Source organism: Mercenaria mercenaria, chromosome 5 (assembly GCF_021730395.1).
Source record: "Mercenaria mercenaria strain notata chromosome 5, MADL_Memer_1, whole genome shotgun sequence".
In the NCBI taxonomy this organism is placed as follows: domain Eukaryota; kingdom Metazoa; phylum Mollusca; class Bivalvia; order Venerida; family Veneridae; genus Mercenaria; species Mercenaria mercenaria.
This window is the reverse complement of record NC_069365.1, coordinates 94,042,706-94,068,314: the sequence shown is the minus strand read 5'-3', so window position 1 is coordinate 94,068,314 and position 25,609 is coordinate 94,042,706. Positions and strand designations below refer to the sequence as shown.

Sequence of the window (25,609 nt, the reverse complement as noted above, 5' to 3'; positions counted from 1 at the left end):
GTCTCGAATAAGAAAATGGTTATGTTGAGCATAACACTCTTAACGTTAATGTGAGGACTTTATTAATCGTTGCCGTAACTACAAATCTATATCCGAATCTGGAAACCGAAAATAGCAAAGCAATTATTAGATGTTGTGTACACTTTTTCAATGTCTGTGCACGTAATATGTGAACTGTTTACATGTATTGTATAGCAGTTTTAGCTAAGTACTGACTCAGTGTTAGATACACAATATTCCTGCTTTACCCAACAAAATATACATTAGATCTCGAAGTACAATATGATTCGATGTTTCTGTGAAACATAATTATATGCATAATATTACTGTTGGTTTAAACTTTCTGTGCCGAATGTACGAAAATCTAGAGTATGTTGAATAGAGCAATTCACAGGACACTAATTCTTCAACGTTCTAAGCCTCAAGAAGATTCAAGTGGTACAATTCATTGTTCTTTGATGATGATAGCTTTCGAGAAAAAGCTAGTGACTTTTAAAATCTTAATTAATATTATTAAACAAAATTAATACAGGCTCCTGTCGTGCTGAGGGAAAAAGAATTGCCGAATTAGATCTAGAGTTTTTATTCCTCAAAATATCCGGGGCGTTCAAGTAATTGATTTTCATGTTAGCGTTGTTTGACTAGCGTGCATTTAAACAGGCAATGTCACGATTCTTGCCAATAAACAAGCTATCATTTTTAAATTATTATATTTCTAATATGTTTTATAAAAGTGACAAACAAAATATATTAACACAAAAATCAAGCAAGAGAACGCATCTCTTGCCGGCTATTTTTTAAAACAATAATTAAGGGAGAGGCCCCGTAACCCCCAACCGCCGGGTGATGGAGACCCCCTCCTTCACCTACCCTACACTTGCAACATCCCTGCTTGGTTCACATCTATGGTGTTTATCTGGAGTACAGTTAAAATCATCCAGGTACGCCCCTGGCATTTTAGGTCTTTTTCGGATGTTCAGCAATCAGGTTTCCAGTATTCTATTTTAGAACATTTAGAAATATATCAAAGCCTATACATTAACAAAACGATCCATTTTCAAATAATAATGATACATATTTTGCGACCATTCCTATAGAAAAAGAGTGCATATTTCTCGATGCAAATTTAGCTAATTACTTTTTGTTAAATACATATATGTACACATGTTAATTAAATATTATTAATTTGTTCAATAGCCTGAACAGAACTGACGATACTGACGCAAATAAACGAAATTAACTCAACGACACACATTAAAATGACGTCAAGCACCCGATATGAAATTCAGACATCATTTTGACGTCTCCGGATCCACTGTAACTTAACGGAGAGTCATTTTAAATTCTATTATATGTTTCAAGTCGTAGAAGTGAAATAAAACGATTACTAGTACGTATTTTTGGTTAGATGTTATGGAAGGTACTTGTCGAACTGACTTTGTGAATGAAGATTTTTGACACAGTTTGTCTTTCTATATTGAATTTATTAAATTCAAACAAAAATGACAAAATGCTCGACAAAGCCTCGCATTTTATTATTTTATTCAATAGGTTTTTGTTTGAGTAATAATAAACAATATTAATCAGTATTGATAAATTCAATACGAAATTACACCAATGTAATTCAATTCTAACAAAAACATGCTTTTGATTGCAGATGTCTCTTTTGTGTTAAATCGGCATGCTGCTATTATAACGCGACTGTTCAAAAGCAATTGACAAAGTGTCATTCTATCTGATTGTACGCTTGACTAAAAATCATTATACGATTTTCTTTTTCTGAATTCCTTTTGTTTTCAAATCCGACTATTTTAGTGTCACTTTTCTTAAGGTAGTTCTGCACGTTTGGATCGAAATTTGTTCTACAATGTAGAATTTGATTAAACTCTGATATTTCAAAACTTCAGAATACACCTAGAAAATTCAGCAAATAAAAAAGATAGGATCGTATGCTTGATTTTTTGCTAGACTGATTTGAAAAATATGGACCTCACACAATTTTTCATAATGGGAGTCTATAGGAAAATCATAACTTTCATAACGTATTCGCGAATAGAATTTTTTCTACAATGTAGATTTTGATGAAACTTCTCACCGTTGTAAATAAACACATGACCTATAATTTGGTGAAATAAAATGTATAGGTCCGTGTGCTTATTTTCGAGATATTTGACCATGATTAAAAAGATCTAGACATTTCACGCTAATTTTAAGACATTAGTTTGAATATTTTAACATGTACGTCATATGTTTTAATATCATAGTTTGACTTTAGAAATATAGCAACAATGCAATTGTAATAAATGTACTCGCAAGTTTCGATTAATTCGTAAAATGATTTTCATTTCCGTACGTCGAATCCATGATTTATTCTACGTTTTCCCGATAAATGACGTTACGCCATCGCTTCCGGTTTATCAGACGTGCAGAACTACCTTAATCGACATAGTTTTAAAGGCCTTGTTTTGGCTTGACACAGTTTTATCGCCGTGCCTGATTAATTTATTGCTCTTCCAGGATAAGAAACACATTTCAATGTTGAAAGAATAAAGTTCGTAAACAAAATGTGGGAACTTTATGTTTCCTTCCAAATAGAAATATTCAAATACAAATGTTGTAAAAGATAACCTTCTGAATTTAGCTTACCAAGACATATAACAATGCCAAAATAAATATTTTTTTTTTCAACAAAATGGCACATTTTCACCAACTTTGTTTCAATACAAAATTGCCAAAAAGATTTGAAAAACACAAAATAGATAAAATAAAATCACTACACGAACTTTACTAAAAGACAATAAGTTTACCTGGAAGAGGAGGATGTTTTATTCTACAAAGTTTATTTCTTTTTCAGCTGAAAAGACTGGTTTTAAAGCTATGGAACAATCCGAGAAAATACGGCTTGACATCATAGATAAAATACGTTGCAGACAGATGGATAACGATTTTTCCTCTTCGGATTCTGAACAGGAAACGGGATCTGGAAACTCATTTGGAACTCCTCGTTCTGGAGCAAGTGATATTGGAACACCTCGGTCATTAACCAGTGAAGAGTCGTCTGCTGTAACGTCCCCTCGTGCTAATCTTCTTTGGGATCATGGATTCGATGTGGCAGAAGGTGAACGAATATCTCCAGAGGGAAGAGATGCAGAATGGAAACGGTTTAGAAACAAAACAGATGACGACAAAATAATCGCAGATAAACGTTTAAAAATACAGGAAATTGCTCATCAGTTACAAGAAATTAATGAAAGAGAAGCAAAGAAAGCAGGTGATAAACATAAAACTGGTCAAGGTCTTCCTGACTTGATACCGTTAGCGTCGGTGTCAAGTTCAGTAGGATCAAGTCAGGAGACTTTATATGCAATAGATGACCTTGACATTCCACCTCCATTGCCCGACAGTGATCCACCAAACATTAACTTTGCAGACTTTCCTCCACCATTACCTGCGACTAGTCCTCCACAGCTAATCTTAAAAGAAAATGTTTTAAACGAAATGGGAGAATCGGTTGAACTCAGAGAATATGAAAGTCAAAAACATGAAGATAGTGCCATTGAAAGAGATGACGTAGACAGTGACGACACAAGTGAACTTTGTAATGAAAATCCATATGGGGTCGGTATGGCAAGTGATGAAAGTAGCTCTGGAGCTGGGGATCTTTCGGACCGGGAATCGGATGAAAGGGAAACTAATTTTGATGGATTTTATAATGTTCAAACTCATACAGTATTCAAAATGAGCGGTGATGGTAATCGTCCATTATTACCAATGGAAATGACAGATGATATGGAAGCTGAATTTGATTTCATTTTACAGTCTCTGGATGCGGGTAGTGAGTCACAGGAAACTTACATTGAACGGTTTGCTGGCCGCCGGGACAGATATGGGTTTATATTATCGCCTGTAGTAGAAGCTCCATCTCCAACACCGTCCAATATGTCTGGGTATTCGGGATACAGCGGAATTTCTTGTTCATCTCCAGACCCTTTCAGTGTGTTCAGAATGTCTCCAGGCCCGATCAGAGGATCTAAACAAGAAATCGATCTTAGCAGCCTTTGTGTTAAATCAAATGAATGGGACTTGGGGAATGAGCAAACTGTTCCAATATATCAAACAGTACAAGCCAAAAGAGCCCTTGTAGTACCGGAAGGATACGGATGGGAGAGTGGAGACGATTTATTAAGCCCTACAGGAAGTGTAGAATGGGATTGCTCTGATAATGGACTAAGTACTCCACCAGTTTCAACCACTTACGTGAACTTGACACAATTTGGTACCCATATTACAGGATGGAAACAACCAGACGTTGCAATTTATGAAGAACCTGAAAACTATGATTCAGATTCTACCATTGAAGATGAAAATACTTCAGATACAGACACAACAATAGATGAGGACTCACCGAGAGATAATTTTGGAGACGCTTCAAATGTTGTCGTTAAAGAATGTAGTTCGCCCGAGAAAAACTTATATAACCTTAATGACGATTATGTAGATAAGAATAATACAGATCCGGAAAATAATGACGAGTCAAACGAATTCATGCATAATACAGATGAATCAGTACAAACTTTAGAATTATCTGTGCTTGAGGAAGAGATAAATAAAGTAGAAAACGAGCTGAAATTGCTTAAAATGCACACCGGTAGAAACTATAATATGATTGAAAATGAAGAGCAAGAGCTAGGTGAAATTAAACCTGATGTCACAGACTTGATGAATGAAAACGATGTTAACGCTGATACGGTATCGTTGGAAAGTAGTCTTGACGACAGCTTCCGCGGCTTTAGTGCAGAGCTTGCAGATATAAACCAAAGTGAAGAAAATAAAGTTGCAAGTCAAAAGTCACTTACGGATGAAGGAATGGTTTCAGTTAACAGTAGCCTGAATAAGAGATGCAGAAATCCTATACCAGTTCCACAAAAGCACACGCAGTCTACCAGTGATGACGAATCCGATACTACCGAAAATTATGAAGACGCTGAAGATGAATACAGTGATTCTGATAGTGAAAATGATAAGGAAGACAACAAGGAAAGTGATTTTGAATTATTTAAAGCTAGGCCAGTCGAAAGCAACGAAAACAGTAAAATTGATGACTCGAGTACTGATGACAAGGATGGAGTTCTTGTAACAGAGCTATTAACACCGAGATCTGCAATATTGAAATCTGGTGGTATGTTTCCAGAGGATACAGAGTCGTCTTCACTTACGTCCGACGAAGATGCACAAGATGCAAATATGTCCAGTTATGGCTCTGGAATTAAAGTTTCCCAGTATACGTCCGGTGATTCTGACGACAATGGTGTTCGAATGCCCAAAACAGACAACATGACAGAAGAATACCAAAAGTCAACAACCCCACAGGATAATGTGGCAAATAAGGAAGAACAATTTAGTCAAATAACAATACAAAGTCCATTAGATTTGTCAATTCTGGATTCTAGAATTGAAGCGTCAAACAGAGTCGACTTGAGAAAATCTCCACGAATATTTGGGCGCTATTACGCAGAAATGGATGATGAATTACTTGAAGAAGTTCGATCAAAATGTGATTCGATTGAAACTCCAAGAAGTGAACCTGAGCTACCAGAAAGTTTGACTGAAAATGCGAGGAAAAGTTCGGCTTCATATGGTCAAGGAACGACAACCGATCTTGATGAATTTGAAAATTCTTTTCAACACGTTGAAATTTCTAATTCATCAGATGTGAAATGTGAAAAAGAACAGTCTGGCCAACAAACAGGCATATATGGTAAATTGAAACAAACATTGTCACATGATAAATCTATAAATGGAGAAGAAAACGTACAAAACTTTCGTAAGGAGGCAGAGAATGTAACAACAAATGCTATTTCCAATATGCCATCAAATTTTGTGGAAACACATGAAATTTATCGTAGCCACACGCCTGATCTTAAACCGGAGGAACATTTTGAAGATGGTTTAAAAAAGTCAAAACTATCGTTGCAAACAAGTCATAGATCTGACACGTTGAAAATCAAAATTTCTCATTTAACTCGAAGGGATTCTGTTGGGTCTAAAATAAAACATGGCTACGTACATGAACTATCTGAACTATTTGACAAAAGTGTTATGGAACACAAAAGCGATGTTGTCATTAACAAGGTAAAATGTAAACGTCGTGATAGAACAGAAAGACCCCAAACTCCAAAGGTCTTTACACCAAATGAAAATATTGTTATATATGAAAACAATGCCGCACCTCAGTCGACTGACGAAAACGACCAGCTCAAAGGAGAAAGCCTTGGTTTTGAAGTGACACCTTTACAGAGAGTTGAATCATTTGAACATCTACCAGAAGTTGAAAATGAGGACAGGATGTCTGAAGATGAACTCAGCGATATTGAAAACTTATATTTGTCAGTTAATGAAGATAGTTTTGAAGATTCCGATACAGGTAGTGACGCTGAATTGAAAATGTATGAGAATCAATTGAGGAAAAGAGAAGATAACATTGAAGTTTATAATAATGATTCTAAAGGTGAAGCAACAATTCTTGAAGATGACGAAAGCGATGAATGCAGTGGGACGACAGAGTTTGTGCCAAAATTAGAAACTTCAGCTGAAATATATACGCTGGAACACGGCGAACAGGGCAACTTAGCAAAGAGTGGAAAGAGTGATTTACGTATTGCCCATAAAGCGCTTGATAATGGCAGCAAAACTGTTAAAAAGGAAAATCCGGATGAACAAAAGGAAATCGAAGAAAACATTGACGGTGATACAGACTCAAACCAAAGTGAGGATGAAGAATTCCATGACAGATACTTCCTTCCGGGCCACGTCTACCACATTAGTGACCCAGGAAATAACAATAGTTATCCGAAAAGTGATACAAGAACTAATGAGGACACTGACATAAATTCTACCAAGAATGAATTTGTAAGACCTCCAGATGAAATAATAATTGAAGATGCTGTTATTGAAGTTTCTAGCGACAGAAGAATGTTGGATGAACATGAAAATGAAGCATCATCAGAAAGAAATTACGAGAAATGTCAGATCAGAAATAAAGGTGATCTTAGAGCAAATTCATCCGTGTCTAGAGCCATAATCGAGCATACAGACGATAGACATGAAGGAGATCGGGAAAATAAACGCGAAGATAGTGTTTCAGAAAAGTTAAAACATGAACACAGCAAAGTTTCCAGTTCTCAACATTCTCACATAGATATGTCCGGTATTCTATGGAACATACCGTGGAAATCTCTAAAAGGGAGAAAACCAGGAGAGGTAACAGACAAATCACAGAGAAGCAATGAAGCACCAAGAAATCCCTCTGGCTATATGTATGATATAATTTCCAGAATAAACACAGAGCCAAAGTCGAAAACGCAAAGCCGTACACATTTAAGTAACAGACCAGTTATAGAACAAAACGAGAAAGAAATTTCTTCAGATAATTCAGAGTTAAAGGTGCAAATAATAGAGAAAAACGAGAAATCAGAAAAGCAAAATATGACACCGAAATATGATGCACGTTTAAGCATAAGCGAAGGGATTAATAAAACAGCCATCAGTGAAAAAGGCGAATTTGATTTTGTAGAAAACATTTCGGCTGAAACATTGGCAAGAGAAGGTAATATGAAAATTATCAGTGACTGTGTGCCAAGAAAAAGACATGTTTATGACTATGATGAAGATCCGCGGTTTAAAATACGATATCCGTCTTCACTAAGCAGACGACTTTACGGTCCTTACTGTCGTCTGCGTTCAAAAAATGAAACTGTTTATCAAAGGGAGATAAATCCTCCAGGCTTGACAAGCGCGGCTGATAACGATATGTCTCGCGTTTCAAATGGTTTAAATATGACAGGTAGCCCGATATCATCTTTACTTATAAACAATGAAAATAGCCGTACAAATATTCAACAGGTGTCAAAATTTTACACTGAAGAAGAAGGAGCCCCTGACAAGGATTTAAGCCTCTCACCGGTGACCTGTGACCCTTCTTGTACTGATTTTCCGATTGATAATTCATCAATTCATTCAGACGACCACAGCTCTAATCCCAATGATTTTAACCATACCTGTTACGCCGTAAAGACCCCGTTTTCAAGTTTAGCCCAGCGTGGTGGTATCAAATTCAACTTGAAGGCGATTATTGGTGGTGAAAGAAATCAAGCGCATCAAAATACACCACTGAGTGAAAATAATTTTGTCAATGTAAAATTGCAGCATGGAGGAGACGAAGCGAAAAGTGATAAACAAGAATGCAACTTTAAGACGAGTTCTCATTACGGTAATGGCAATTACGACGTGAAATTTACAGAATTACCTATGTATTTAGAGTGTAAAAGTTTAAACAATAAATGCGGACAGGAGAATAGGGGAGAAATTAATAACAACAATTTGGGAGTGGACGCTAATACAGTGGCTGTGAAAAATGATGACCATTATACAGTTCAGGGTGTACACATTCCGTCGGAGTTATCTGCAAATGAAACAAAACGAGAAAATGTGGACATGAATAATGACTCTGCGTCAACTAGCCATAAAATAAACTGTGTTGAAACGAATATACCTGGGATTAATAGTATCTCGGCTTCAGTGACGACACAAAACATTAATTCGCATCCAATGTCTTCAGGGGATGTGGTCACTGATGACAAGGCGGTAAATAATGAGACTAAAAAATCGCCAGAGGACGGAGAAACGCATATCAGCCGAGCATCAGTTGTGCTTCAGACCCCGGGTTTCCAACATGTATTGGAGGACGAGAAAGGAAAATTAAGAATTTGGCCGTATTCGGATTTTGATAATAGCGATAAGTTGCCCGTGACTTTACACAGGGTGAAGAAAAGGATTAATTTACCGGACATAAAGGGTATGTCAAGCCGGTCTAGCAATATGACTGTAATTCAGAGTGCCGAACATAGTGCCGAGATGCCAGAGAATAGAGTTGTGCAGAAATATCATTCGAGTTCGATCCTCCCCGGGGACCGAACGGCAGGCCAGATGATGAAGGCCCACGGGGAGTCAGTACAGTCGGTTCTTCTGCAAGACAGCAACGGAAATAATGTTTCTGAAGAAGAATTAGCAGCAGTGTTGCCGAAAATTGCCAACAGTATTAGTAAGATGGAGACTTCTAATGCTGAGGAAATTTTACCTGGAATTACACAAAGTATCACGAAACTGAAAAATGGTGGAAACTTAGTAATTACAACTATGACCAGAAAATTGGATGAGGAAGAAAATAGTTCCTCAGGTCGGGGCTCTCCGGAACCCGAACCCGACTACCCGGTGCTAAATGTTGACGATCTTGAAAACAGTAAGATTTATTTGGTCCAAGACTCAAAAGGAGAATTGTTCTATGTTGAGGATGTAACGAGTGAAACACAGGAAAGTGCCTATTTTAGTTCTCGGAACACATCCGAGAGCGTTAGTGACACGGGAAATAGCCCGACATTTGATAGAATATCTAAGATAAATTCCGTCGGCGACAGCGGGATTAAGCAGTCTACAGCACAAGAGATTTTAACGGCAATGTATGGAGATAGTGATGTAAAAGAATTGACGGAAAATGAAGAAGAATGGTCTGAGAGAACATATGAGTACGAAATACCGCGGAGAAGAGACTCGGGAACACGGAAGGAATATTCTAAAGATTCTTTCAATACATCATACATGGTCGAGGAACCCGGTGATACACTGCCGAAATTGAAATCTGCAACAACAAAGGACAGGTATGAATCTTCATATCAGATGTCAGGTGGTGCTCCATGGGTCTACGACGGGGGTATGTCCCAGCGATATTCTCAGGTGACGCAAGGGGTATGTGCAGACGACACTAACAGTGTGTCTGCAGTGTCTGCACAGAACGTTGATAACTCCACGGTGAAGACGATAGAGAGATACACAATTGAAGGTGAGGCCATAGATTATCCAGCACCTCAACCTATGTTCATTCCTCCAATGGTCGTACATTCGGACATACCGCAATACTCTCTCGTTAAAGTCGACGTTACACCAAAACACAAAGATGAAGGTGTAATGGCTAGAATAGAAGCTCCGAAACCGGAAGAACCCATAGAAAGGCCGATTTACAAGACTGTAGCAACCATCACGACCCCTGAAAAAGTGCCATCACCAAAACCAGTCGAAAAGAAGAAATATAAGATAATCGCCTCCAAAGCAACTGAACGTCAAGAGGAGGAGCAAGAAACACATATGAGATTTGATGAAATAGACTATAAATTCTCCGCAGAAAACGTCGAATACAGAATGAGGCCGGCGACGACGGAAACTCAGTACTTTATAAAGAACACCTCCAACATTCAGCCACACACTCAGTTCAGAAGTGAAAAACGTATCGAGTTAGGGAAGAATTCAGACCAGAAGTACAAATCCCAGATACAAGTCCAGGAACCAAAGCCAGAGGTGTATGAGCAAAGCAGTTACTCTTACGACCAAATGAAATCAGAGCTTGAGCAGTCGGAGTCGAACATGAGAGTCGTAAGAGGAAGTTACCTCATTAAGAACACGTTAGATAATGCTGACGTTGAATTTGATGACAATATTAACATGTTTGATGGGAATTTTAATATGTATAAAGATAATCCGCTCTACAAGAGTGACGAGGATCTGTACAAGCGGCTGGAACGGGAGAGGATCGAAAACGCCCGGCGGCAAGAGAGGATGCAGAGAGATTTGAACCAGGATATCTCATTCGAAACCGTCGACAGGTTCACGAAGTCAAAAACAGGTGAGTGTATCATCATGTAGTATGACTCAACACATTTTAAATATATAAGAAGATAATTCTAAATGCAAGACCAATGTCCGAGCAATTAATAAAATATGACCGTAGAATAAACAAATTCAAAGTTCAACATCATTTTACAAAATCTGACAACAGTATGATTCCGCCTATTACCGGATGTTATACTACATATCTTTGGTATTACACTTTATCTGCGTTTTCATTGACTTAAATTAAAGCGCATAAAAGTTAATTAAGCATAACAATGCAGTTTTATGATGCTCTATCTTATATAAACCTTGACATAGGGTTAACAATAATGAAAAAGCCAGTTTATAACATTCTCAAGTTTATTATACCCAAATCGCTGAGATTTTTATTTTATGGTCTCATTTAAAGCAAACAATTTATTTTGGTGTATTGTATTACGGACTAAGGCTCCACTGTTCCTAATCCGCAAAAACACCTTGTAATCTGTTAAGTAATGCACTAGTATATACAGGTCTTACGTGTTTGACTTTTGACACTTGAAACTATTTCGTATAACTTTCTTATACTTCTTTAACATGTCAAGACTTTTGAAAGTTGACATATAGTTTGATCAGCATAACAACTATCATCATCATCGTCGCTGTCGTCACTGCCGATACCATTGGTGGCATTATTTCTTTCAATTTGAATGGTGCAGTAAATATTTAGATCTGAATAGAACAAAATCTATAGATACAGGCAAACCCGTGCTAAAGACCACATCTGAAAAGAGACATCCTGGCTCAAAAGACCGTTGGTTTTGTTTCCTATTTTTACATGTACAGAGTATTTTAACTTGTGAATAAAGACCTTCTGCCAGTGCAGAACACCTGTCAAAATACCTTTTTTTGTCTCTGCCATCTGTGGTCTTGATGGACAGGTTTGACTGTATAAGATTTCTAACTGTTCTGGGCTTGTTAATTTTAGGGTGTATATTAAATAATATCTCTGTCGTAAAATTTGATTTGATAGGGCGGAAAAGCGAAGGTCAAAGTAGGTTGTTATAATTGCGTGTGTAAGGTGTTTATATTTTGAACACACACCATCAACCATAAAACACCTTAAAACATGCACATGAGATTATTTCATGTTTACTCGAGGAGATCCAGTTATAAATACGTAGGCGCTACATCATTAAAGCAATTTAAATGCAGTATCACTTTATCAATTTCTTACCAAAGAAGGTAAATTGTTTCGCATGGGGACTGAAAAAAAATCTTAACATCACAGGTATGCACATTTAAGTGTATGATTTGTTGAAATGTTATAATTTATGCACATCTACAAATAATTTATAAGAAAGACCCTATTTGTCCTTGCAGTTTTAATAAAAGTATGAATAAGGTGAAATATATACTGGGTATAATATTAGCTATGCAGACATGCGCGGAGACGTCCACACGGGGTGTCGGACTCGTAACCGGTGCTTGTAGTGCCATTATGTCAAGATACGTGGTTTGTCTGCACAGTCAATGCTCAGGTTAAAAGTATCGTTTTTTTCTAAAGGGAAAGAACTCAGTAATGCTAGTTATCACCGAGTCCCTATGAGGTAAATCGGAATAAATTGAAAATAGGCAGTAAAACATTATTTGCACACTCAGTAACTATGTAAGTGCTCCTAACTTATGAAGGAGTGTTATTATAGATTCACTTTTATAAAGAAGCTTATTAAAATGTTCAAGTGCTTTTTAAAAGGTTAATATAAACTCGAAATTAACACTAGAATGTTCTTTAGCTTGCTGTGGGGGCGCCAACGCCCAGCAACAGTTTTATTCAAGGTATGGAATATTTACATAGAACGTGATCGCAACATAAGAACAATGTTAAAATACATGCATTTTATTTCGTAATTCACAATATAAATGCTGTCGATCGTGCAGGGGCGGTGATAAATTGTGTAAAAGATAGCTGCACGGTATGTGCAATATAACTGATAAATCTGCGTTGGCAAAACAAACAAAAACCCACATACTTTTTGTTTGATACATAGACAAGGAACTAGTTTTCTTTAACTTTAAAAAGAATCTTTCGTTTTTATAGGTATATTGTTTTGAACATCTTTAGCACATATTTCTTTTCAAGGAATATAGATTTCTTCATTTTCTACGATATTTAGGTCGACTTTTCGAAGATAAAGTAGAGCTATTGCACTCGTCCCGGCGTCGCCGTCGCCGTCGCCGTCGCTGTTGGTTAAAGCTATTTGCTTGAAACTTAAAATATTTGTTTACTATCAAAGTCTACAAAAGCAGAAACAATTTCCATAACCCTGGTTTGAATTTTGACAGATTTATGTCCCTTTTTGACATGAAATTTTTTATTAAATTTATATAAAGTTTTACTGGCAAAGCTCTAATTCAGTGTCAAGCACTTACGGACAGCTCTTGTTGTTTTATGTATTTAGTAGTAATTAATAGGGTTTCCCTAAAATTGCAAAATATGACCGGATCGTGCATAAAAAGTTGTTCAGAAGTGGCTCTCTCTTTGTTATGGATTGATGTTAATGTAAATTTCTAAATAATAATGAAGAAGTTACCTAAGAATTACAAAAAAAGAAAAAGAAAAAGACATGCGAACAATTAAAAAGAAATCGAAGGTTGAATATTCATAAATGACAAGGGCCAAAAAATTACTTAAAAAACTGTCACATATTTAAATATATTAGCTGTCACAGTCTGGATTTCTATTACTTATTTCATTTCTCTGAAGTTGGCGGCCTGAAGTTGGTGCAAAAGATGTTCTGTATTTACATTTCTTTATATACATGTATACATTTGTTTTTAATTTCCGTGTGGTCACATGATTAGCATGTAGTTAAAAAAAAGAAAAAAATCCTACTGCTACATTTAATTTTGCATTCACTTACTTGTATTTATCACAATATTTTATTGATCTTATTGTCACAGAAAATAACACCCGATGCAACAGGAAACATATATACGTTTTGGCCTTGAAAAAAGCTATAATTCATATAACTTAACTCTAATAATACTGGATTAGTTAGCACTGACATTTGAAAATTCACGCAGGGATGACGACCCAGGACTTCACAAACACAAACAATTTGTCTCGCTTGAAATCTTATCAATTTACTTCACTGCAGACAGATACGTACGGTTTCTTTTAAGATATATACTTAAAAGTACTTAAATTAAAATGATGAACTCGCGGCTGAATGCAGTTGAAAGTAATCTAAATTATATATCTGCCCACGGTGAGAAAAAAAAAATAGTTGAAAAGAAAGAAAGGGAAAAACTGTTAAATCATTTTCAATCACATGATATTAGATAACCAAAGCATATATTGCAATGGTGAAAAAAAAAACGTACTATTGTGCATACCATACCTGTTGACAAAAGTTTAAGTATTTCTGGTATTTTGACGTCACGTTCTATTTTATATACTGTAGAAAACATTTGAAATAATAAAATTTAAAAGATCCTTTGGAAGCATAGAACGCGACCAAGCAGGATTATAGCAGACTCCATTTGAATGAGAGGAAATGGAATGTGCAATACCCAGTCACACACGCTTGCACCGGCTTGGATGGACCCATAATGACTTTCGGCAATGTTCGGTAATTTTCGTTGGACGTATACTCCTCGTGCTGTTTCGGTATTCTCCGGCTCCAGTTAAGTTCATACGAGCAACCAGCCGGAGAGTGCAGAAGTTGCATTCGGAGAAAACGTCATGGTAGGGTGGAAATTGCCGAATGTAGTTACGGGTCCACATTCTTAAGCGAATTCTAGTATTATAGTTGACGTATACATTAAATATTACGCAGTGTTAATGCTATTTTTACACATGTAAAAACGGAAGAGGAAATGACAAAACTTTTGTTGACTTGGCATTTCTATGTATATTTATACAAACTTTGCAAGTCCCCAAATCAAATCAGTGTTAATAATACACATCGTCAGCTTATGGTGTCCTGTTAGGGCCATCCCCGCGTAAAATTACAACCAAAGCACGAAACTACGATGATGAAATGACGAAACAACGAAACCACGACGTTGAAAAGTCGAAACAACGATGGTGAAAACCCGAAAGTTTTAACCGTCGTACTTTCGACTTCTCATCATCGTTGTTTCGACTTTTCACCATCGTGATTTTGATTTTTCATAATCGTTGTTTCGACTTTTCATCATAGTTGTTTCGACTTTTCACCATCGTTGTTTCGACTTTTTATCATCGTAGTTTCGACTTTTCATCATCGTTGTTTCAACTTTTCATCATCCTGGTTTCGACTTCACCATCGTTGTTTCGACTTTTCAACATCTTGGTTTCGACTTTTCATCGTCGTTGTTTCGACTTTTCAACCTCGTGGTTTTGAGCATTTAATTATATTTAAGCAGAAATAACATTCAAGAAACTTATTAAAAATAAAACAAGACAAAGCAATATCCACTCTCGGCTGCTTTTATTCAACATGCATGTATCAATATTAGTCTATCAGCTAGATTACACTCCGGTTTCTTTTTAAACCAGTCGATTAATTGACAGGGATAAAGTTATAGTTCGGCGAATGTTCCCTAAAATGTAAATGCAGCCTTACATTCTTTGAGAGAGAAATTAATTCATATTTCCCCGAGCAGATTAAAGTATTACATAGATCTATTTGACCATTCATTCTATAGGCATTCGGCACATTTGTTTGGCCAATAATGATGCTATAGATGATAAAAGCACATTTATCGTGTTTTCGTCATCGTAGTTTCGTTGTTTCGAGTTTTCACCATCGCAGTTTCGAGTTTTTATCATCGTTGTTTCGACTTTTCAACATCTTAGTTTCGTGCTTTCATGCTTTGGGTGTAATTTTACGCGGCGATGGCTCTATCGGGACACCGTATTAGCTTGACATTAATAACGTAACTCTTTATTGTAAATATATCTTCGTGTTTCTCCTAAATATTTCTGTTAAAATCTCTCCTCATCCTAAATTATCCCGCCTGGAAAGCTTTTGTGTGTGTGTGGGGGGGGGGGGGGGGGGGGGGGGGGGGGAAACGGGGAGGGGATATTTTTTCCTGCTCTGAAAGTCTATGGTACAGTTTTGTAGTTCATACCTGTACAAAGGCTCTTGCTAAGTTTTGAATAAGGTTAAACAACTGTAAGACCCATGAATCGAAAAAAAATATTGTTCCGAAAAAAAAAATACATTCGGCTTCATTGTATAGGCACTGGTAAATATTTTAAAGAGAAAAAAAAAACTGTTTGAAATTGCTGAAAGTTCAGTGCCACGCAGAGAAAGGCCCTACCCTTAATGATAGGCCATCAGACCTTAAGCGCTATGCTCACATGTCTGAACTGTCAGAATTTTAGTGTTTAAGTGTATAAAGGGAATAAGTACTTAACACCCTTTTTATGTCCCCACTTTGGGGGAGGGGGCGGGGGGTGGGGGGTGCACATAGATTTGCCCTTGTCCGTCCTTCTGAGAATGTTGTGTCGCGCCTAGCTCCAAAAGTATTTGACGTAGTCACAAAACTTTACAGGAATGTTGGTCAGCATGTGCAGTTGTGCACCTGAGGATTCGCGTCCGGATTCATTCAGTCATGTAGGAGTTATGGCCCCTGACTTTGTAAAAATTGGTTATTTTAGTGTTGTGTCGAGCCTAGCTCCAAAAATATTTGACGTAGAGTCACAAAACTACACAGGAATGTTAGTCAGCATGTGTAGTTGTGCACCTGGGGTTTCGCGTCCGGATTCATTCAGTCGTGTATGAGTTATGGCCCCTGACTTAGTAAAAATTGGTCATTTTAATTTTGTGTCGCGCGTAGCTCCAAAAGTTTTTGACCTAGAGTCACCAAAGTTTACAGGAATGTTGGTCAGCATGTGCAGTTGTACACCTGGGGTTTCGAGTCCGGTTTCATTCAGTCATGTAGGAGTTATGGCCCCTGACTTAGTTAAAAATTGGTCATTTTAATGTTGTGTCGCGCGTAGCTCCGAAAGTATTTGACCTAGAGTCACCAAAGTTTACAGGAATGTTGGTCAGCATGTGCAGTTGTGCACCTGGGGTTTCTCGTCCGGATTCATTCAGTATTGTAGGAGTTATGGCTCCTGACCTAGGAAAAAATTGTCATTTTAATGTATGCGGTGATGGACAGGTATCTAAAAATCTCAAGAAAGCACATATATTTATATGTACATTATATACACTCAGTTCCAAAAGAAAGTGTGCACTTAGTTTTCTGTTATTTTTTCTCGGTTATTTTCATGAAAACTTATAATGTTTGGTACCAAAATTTAAATCAGTTCGTGAACAAATTGGTGTGCATTTTAGATTTTGAGTTATACCTGAGAGTTAGTGTATGAAAAAATGAAACAAAAACGTCGGGGAATTTTTTGAAATATTTAAACTTAAAAAAGTGCACACTTCCTTTTGGAACTGAGTATACAGTATGGTTATTTTTGCATTTTTTTTTTGAATAACAACATATTGTTTTTCCAAAGTTGATCTGTGTCCTTTGTCATGTAGTGGGGGGCATCTGTGTCTAATGGACATATTTCTAGTTTCTTGTATAATTTTGTCTCCACATTAGACATCGTAGTCTCAAAATTTCATTTAATACACCTACAATATACTTCATATTTTCAAAAATTCAGTTGACATAGTGAAGAAAATTAAGTTGGTATTTCATTAAAGCGTGTAATAGATGCATTTACATGCATACTGGATGTAAAATAAATCATGCTTAAGTAATTCCGACTAAAGAAGTGAAAGATAAAAATGAAGACAAAATGCTGTGTATTGTATATGACAGTTTCTTACTTTCCGCACAAATATTTCAGATTTATAGATAAGTTTTCTGTTTTCTGCATGCATAATTTATTAGGATAATTGTAAAGTTTATGTCGTACATTTACTTCACTTAAGGCAAACTGGCGGGGCAACAGTGTAATGTTGATATAGCTGTGTCATATACGGTGTACCTCAGGTGTAAATACATACATGTATTTTCTAGTAATAAATAACAACCATATATAGTCTGTCGGCGGTCAAACAATATCATGGTTTGCTCAAATTCAGATAAGTCTTTAGAGAGGGGAAAAGTGCCATGATAAACAATTTATTGTATACAGGTAGCACAGAATACACAATTGTCTTTTGCATGCGCATGCGTAAGGGGTTATTATTAAGGTCTGCGGTCGCTAGCTTCCACGTGCATATGAAAAAAAAAAGAGTAAAACATGCGTGCTCACACCAAGGAAAATGTACATTTTCGATGTCCCCACTCATTGTACCACAAAATCATTGTCATACATAGATTTTTTACGCGAGGGTGATCAAATTATTCAAGTTAATAGCATGCGAACAAATTTATACTGAAACAGAAACGAGTTATCTCGTATCTTCTTGAAATAGCGTACAATTATCATTCTTTGTTTAATTTTTTTCTATATCTGATATGAAAAATGTGACAATACACGATGTACGCTTGGTTTGTTTAAGCTAGTATTTGTACTGCCCTTAAGCTGGAAATATATATAGAGAAAAAAGATAATATATTTTTATTGTATTTGTTAATGGGGCCTGTTATTCATGCAAAACCATATTGCCTGTCGTTTTTGATTTTTCGAAGCATTTTACAGACACCTGGGGCCTGATCTCCATGCCCTGCCAAAGTCCGAAGTTGTTAAGGTTGCATAATACGAATCGCTTACCCTAACCGATGTGGGTTCAAAACTTCGCTTTCATAGTAGAATTATTTCATGTGAAAAAGCCATCCAGCTAGCTAATGGAAGGTCAGTGATTCTATCCAGGCACCCGCTCGTGCCTGAAGTAATCGCTTTGTCGGTGTGATATTAATTAAACCCCAGAAAAAACAAAAGAAGTGTCTGTTAAGCATCTCGATACGGATTGTGGACAAGTATCAAGCTGTAAAAACAAGATTATATTCGAGACTTGTGCTCAGACTGTTTTAAAATGCTGAAAGTTTAGAGGGGAAAGGTCCTGACTCCTAAGTGCTGGTGGAACATGTTATATTCTCTACACACAGATTAAACACAAACGCCTTAAAGTAAAAATATGTTTAACAGAAAACATTCGAAATTGAACACGTGACTATAGGAAACATTTCTACTTTTCTTTAGAACAAAACAAATTGTTTGTGACCTGTCAATATTTCTTGTTGACATTTCGCCGTTCGATAACATATTGGTCATGTCAGACTGATCATTAATTCACGCCTAACCTGTTAGCAACATTACCAGCACACTTACAAGTAACCCAAATTGAGATAAATACATGTCTGAAAACATCGTTGTGGTAGTCAATCATGTATGTAAATCAGCCTGGCCATCGGCTATAGTAAGAAAGAAGACAATTTACATTTTTATCGTTTTCATCAAACAAAATATCAGATCGGATTTTAACATTCTTATTTGTTTGCAATAGTTCGATCATGGTAAATAGCTTTGACTATCACCTGTTGTAAAGCACAACATCAATGGATAAGATTCGTATTAATCAATTAGGCTAAAACAGAAAACAGATGCACCCTAGATTGCGTGTTTCTTTCCAAAACACTCCCATTCAAAATAATAAACATGCAAACCATAGATTCGTCCTTGCATCATACTTGTTATTGTAAGACAAAACAGACATTTATTAAGTTAATGGTAAAGTCATTTGAAATTTCCACATATCTTTGTTAACTCACGTATACATATACTTTGCAGTTAATAAACTCAGATTACCGTGGCTTTTGCAACAACCAAAATGATGTTCTCTCATCAATTTACTGGAACATGTACATGTATATTAATGAGAAACGTTATTTTTCGTTTGAATTGCAGTTATAATGCAATACTATAATTTTCTGACACATACGTTTTTGTATCATGTTATCATTAACATTTACTGTCAAGGAAGTCCACTATATCAGTCACTATAACTGAATCTTGCAAAATTTAAAATGTTGCTTGTTGCTGTTGCAACCAAAATGATATTGTCAAAAATGTGTATAGCCATACGCAGGCACTGTATACGTTTTTGTGTGTATTTTGGCCCTTAAAATGCCGAAAAAACTCACACACGCAACCTGGAAAATGTCATTTTCTCTTGTCTTTCTGCTCTGTGGAACCATAAACAGGCCGAGCATGCATCTATATTCTTGTCTGGCCACGTCCCTGTATACCGAAAATGTGTATTTGCACCCGTATTAAAACATACATTGATGTTTGGTTTTAACTTATCATTATAGTTGTTCGCATCCAGATTCACGTTAGTGTTTTAATTTAAAAATACTTTCTCTAGTAAGTAATTTCAATGGAAATAAATTTCAAAGCAATTCTATGCGTTTTAGGAACTTTTTTTCTTGCATGCCAGACGGCATTTTCAAGCCAGCGATCAATATCTCAATATGTATTTGATATTTATTCAGCAACAAACGGTGACATTTAATTTAAGCGATTTTTTTCTCAATTATCTCGGCGTCAGATGCGGACTGTCCCCTTTTTACGTGACACACATTGATTTCAAACAACTTCGGACATGATTTAAATAGAATGTATCCATTTGTTCAAAAATCAGTAAGTGCTCTTCAAACAATGATCGTACCATTATTTATGATCCATGGCGTATAAGTACCCAAAAGATGTTAAATTTGTTCAAATTGACATAGTCATAAATGTTAGCTGGGAGCAATGAATATGACAGAGGACACAGGTTGGTCGCTTGTTACCGTCTTTCTAGATATAAAAATACTGTGACAAAGATTTTTTACAGATTGGATAACTGTAGATCTAATACTGTTTTCTATTTTCAGTTAAACGTGAGCCTGAGAAACCACGTCAAAGTTTGTATGAGCTTTTGATGAGTCGGCTTTCAACGATAGATTCCAAACATATCCGACAAACGATCGACGTAAAGCACGACCATGAAGACATCTACGGTGACCCAAGATTTCTTCAGGCCGATGGCGAATACCTTAGAAATATTGCGGGTACAAACAATTTCGAAACTGTTGGTGAGAAAGTTGATCTTATGCTGAAAGAAGGTAAAGCTTTCATTACGGTCAAGGTCACAGCAGAAAGAATAACGCCTATTGATTTAGAATTCAACGTCTGGCGCAAAAATCAAGCTATTGTGACACGAACAATTGAGGTTGACCTTCTTGCAACGGAACGACGCAGACAACTTTATTACAAGGTCATGGAAGAACCAGCGACCGGGTCACGTGGTGGATATAGGGCGGGACCAAACGAGACTGTATTAGACAGCAAAGAAACGCTTGAACTTTTCACAAAAATTCTAGGGGCAGCAGACGGAGAAGGTGATACTGAAGATATTGAAGTGAAAACGAGGTTAGGGAAAACCACGAATCCCTTTTCGTCTGGAATGGACTTGCTCTATTAGGCAAGCGGGGATACCCTTTTGTGAAAATAGTGCCAGTTGCGTGCCACAATTCTCACGTTGGATTAACCTTGAAAAATTTTCTGCGCTTTAATTTCGGCGGAAAGAGTTTCTTTTAATCAACAGGCTAACCATTGATAGGCAAGGACGCGAGATGCGGACGTCTATATATTCTTTTATAAATATAACTTTCTGTAGTATTTGACAGAGGGTTGCTTGATGTGTTCATTAGCACTATAACAAAACTATCTGGCTTAACCGTGATAAACAAAATATTGTATATAGTTAAACGCGAAGGTTCTTTGCATGTTTTAAACTGGATCACCTGTTCTCTAAGAAATTGTTGTTGTTTCTATCCGCCGTTTAGATGACACACGTCGGATGCCCAAGTAAAGTATGAACTAGAAGCAAACACCTACAGAAATAGGTTGCCAAATTCTTTGACAATTACGTGTGCGGATGTATATAGTGTTATGTTGATCCAGAACTTGTTATTATATAATTATGCAGCATGTTAAAATTTTATGACGTAGTGCTTAGATTATACGAAAAGTGCCAAAAAGTAGATGTAGAAAGAGTAATTATGTATATTTACATTTATAGCAGTTATAATATACAAGGGTCGCAATATTCATTCTTCTTAAAGTGTACAGTATAAATAATTCATATTTGTCGCCCATGCAAAGTTTAAATGTTAAATGCAGTGCGGATGCACATTAGTACATGTATATAGGCGTATTTATGACAAAGTTTGACTCAGGTAATGTGCACGATGTATTTCAATACCTATCCTTAAAATTACATGAAAATGCGTATTCTATAAAGAACGGTTTTATCATTATTCATAATACAGTTGAACCTGCCTTTGTGGCCACCTCTATTAAGCAGTCACTCGCCTTAAGCAACCAGACTGCTTACTTCCCGAATTTATATTTTGTTCTTGTTTCCCCCTGTCTTAAGCAGCCACTCGACTCCAGCAGTCATATTGCAGTACACCCTTTACTGACTGTTTAATACAGGTTTGACTGTATTATCATAATGCCAAGTATATTCTATGCACTTGTTTCATGTATACGACATGATCAAATGTGCAGCAGAATTTCAAAACAATAGCCGCTATTGCAAATCTAAAAACTAAGATACAGTGACTTTTAATCTTGGACATCAACCTCTAACCGCTGTTCCGGAAACAATATTCCACCGGTATAACGTCAATATTGCAAAAACTGATATCGGGCCAGTATCGAAAATATCGGGCCAGTATCGAAAACCACATCGGTCCAATATCGGTCTGATATATAATTCATGCTGGCTATAGTATGAATGAATACATAATGAAGAGAACATGTACTGTTCAAAGTATGTAGATGTAAATATGTGCTCGGATTGAACTTACTATAAAATTTGCACTATTTTGTGAGGCATGCCAGAGAAACAAAATTAATGTATGACAATATTGTTCATATACGAGGACCATTCATTAGTTTTTACTTGGAGATGAATTCTTGTGTCAAGTCTGACATACATCATAATGTATTATAATAATAGGAAATGTCTTCATTTTACCTGGCGCATGACAAATATAGACCGCTTTAATAAACCGATGCAATGCATTTTGCATATTCTCACAACAATTTTCAAAATATATGATTAGTTCCCTAAAAGTTCAAATGTTAAAACATCGATTAAAGTAAAATCATATTTTCAATATAAAAAATGTTAATACTAAGAATCTAATCACCAGTTTTATGAGATTGTAGCAATTCGTAATGAAAACTAATTTTGTAAGTTTAAAATGTTAAAAGTTGTTCAACTGATTTGTATTATTTTTGTATACAATTTGATATTTTGTAGCCATAAACATTAACAGTATGAATAATACCGCTAAACCAATGTTCAGTACTAATAGTAAAATTATTTTACATGCATACGTCTCGATTTGTATTTTAATTTCGTAATTGTCAATAAATAAACATTAGAATAATTTTACAAGGTCTAGACTGTATGTCTTGCCTAATGTGTAACTGTATTTGACTACTGCGTTAGACAAACTGTAAAATTTCATTTTAAAAATAGGTATAAATAATTTGACTGTGCTTTGTTATTCTTTTTTAACATCAGTTTACATTGTGTTTGTTAACGATTTGTTATATATATATTAATCACTATGGTAGAAATGACTTTTTCGCATGGGGTTGATGTGGACAGAGCAATTTTCCGCAAATATTTTTGTTATGATTTGAACCATTGCCTCGCTGTGCCACAGCGCTAAGTAACAACTCTCTGATTTACATCTGGGGGAATACCCAGGTAAAAATACCAAAAATTATACACGATTTAGAAAAAAATATATCGTAAAAATAGACATCAAGTTATACCACTTATAAAAAATACTACATTTCATTTAAGTTTTGCACTGTTTAAAAGTCGGTGTTTCTGCAGTCAGTTTCCAATTACAAAACATTATCAGTCATCAAGTTTGGGTTTTATTACACAAAAAAGTTGTTTGAACATACTTAAATAGCATTAAAGTGAAACTTAATTTGTATATGCCACGGTTGGTTAGGTATTATATAAAGCAGAAACACTTCATCGTTAATGGTTGTCCTTCAAAATTAGTTAATATTCAATCATTTCTTCACACACTCAGTTAACCTTTAGCCTGCTTGTGGAAAATGATTCTGCCATTGCGACCAGTGCAGGCTGATCATGGTCTGCACTGTTCGCTTTTCAGTCAGTGAACACCCTTTCAAATAATAGAAATGCCCAATTTGAATGACAGACCAGTCTATTTTAGAAATTTAGCTGGGTAAAGGTTTCAAGATATGCATATAGTCACACCTATCGCTCGAAATCGCAATGATGAGTTAAACGTGGTTTTGAGCAACCCGTTCACTTATTACCGCGGAGTCAAAGAATGTCTAATTAATGCTAAATGAGTCATTTTCACGCAGTCAGAAATGATCTGAAGTAGGTGGGGATGCATTTTGTAAGCAATAATCAACAAGATTCTTATAAACAACATCACTGGTTGTTCACACAATATACATGTATAACTGACTCGGTGTAAATAAGTATTATAACAATAAGATGTAATGTAAAATGTAGGATATCATTTATTACATGGCTGATAATTTTCTTTCATAGTTATTTGTAAATAAGTTATACATATTTTGTTGATATTTGTAATGTATACTATTATTATTATTACACCAGTTTTGTAAATCTCTTACATTGCTATTGCTTTCAATAAAATTGTTACATTTAAAAAGAAATTATTTCACTTCTTTGAATACTGACATTAATATTCAGTAAAAGGGCCATAGTGGCCCTTCATCGCTTGATACCTGGACTCCACTGTTCTCAAAGACGAGTTCAACGTCACAGAGCATAATCTTTGACACATAATCAAACGTACCGAGAACTTAAGACAAAGTTCGAAATGTAAATCGAGTTGATTGTGGACAGCGACGAAGGGTACCCAATAATCTTAAAAGCATAAAATTAAGAGGTTATTTTCACAGACATTGTTATTTGCATCTTACGGTTATAAAAGCTGAATAGGCAAGATCGTACAAACGGCGTGGTTTAGGACTTTGCAACCTGTGTTTATCAAACTAGTTCTGTAAAGACCCGTGTCCGAAATTTAGACTTCATGAGAGCACTCATTCTCGTATACCAGAGCTCTACCATGGTCCCCCGGTTCGTCTCGGGTACCATGTCGAACATCTGATGAATGAGAATGAAGAGCACTAAATGATAAACAGCTGTATACATATACATGTATTTAGACTGGCCCATCCTTTACTAGCTTTTAACTTTAATGAATTCAATTTCAATTTCTCAAGAATTATTTATCGCTAACGTATAATAAACTATGCTATCGAGTACAGAATATAAAATCACTAAATTATAATTACAAATGTCGATGTTACTAAATTTACATATAATTATGCAGTATTTAGGTGTTCAGGGACACAGATCGAAGAAGTATACTAATACTTTTTTGTTATATCATCAAAGTTTGGAACATTTGTACTTACAAAAGGAAATCTGTTAAAATGGCGAATGGATATGGTGGAAGACCATTGGTGCCCCTGTGGCCGTTATTTCAAACACGGACGGTCTCTTCGATAAAATCAGCCAGCTGGATGGATGTCTCGCAGAATTATCTACCCAGGCCCGAATATCAGCGTTAAACTGTAAGAAAGTTAAGTTGCTCCTCCAGTCGATGCTACCCGCTTTTCGGTTATCAGCTAAATTAAGGATTCTTGAAATGTACTTCATACCGAGTTAGGGGTTATTTTAACAGTCCAAATATCTTGTTTAGTATTTAATTTATTATCAAACATGATTTTAGTAGGGTAATTTCATTTACATATTTTTTAATTCCAGACACCAAATTTAAACAAGAGGGGCATTGACCCTAAAGCGCCCACCTTGTACAAGGCTTCAAGTGTGTTTGTATAACGTAATGGTGCAAGTACAGAGTTAGGTTTCTG

The 25,609-nt window shown here is 36.1% G+C and overlaps 1 protein-coding gene across 1 annotated transcript in view; it reads left to right on the top strand.

Moving 5' to 3' along the window:
* Positions 1-24,382, top strand: part of LOC123557977 (uncharacterized protein PF3D7_1120600-like) — a 34,022-nt gene extending 9,640 nt beyond the window's left edge. Inside the window, exons 2-3 of the mRNA XM_045349819.2 lie at positions 2,855-10,732; positions 20,521-24,382. Coding sequence (XP_045205754.2) covers positions 2,878-10,732; positions 20,521-21,110 — 8,445 coding nt within the window. The 5' untranslated portion in view covers positions 2,855-2,877 and the 3' untranslated portion in view covers positions 21,111-24,382. The remainder of the gene's footprint in view (positions 1-2,854; positions 10,733-20,520) is intronic.
* The last annotated feature ends 1,227 nt before the right edge of the window (positions 24,383-25,609 follow it).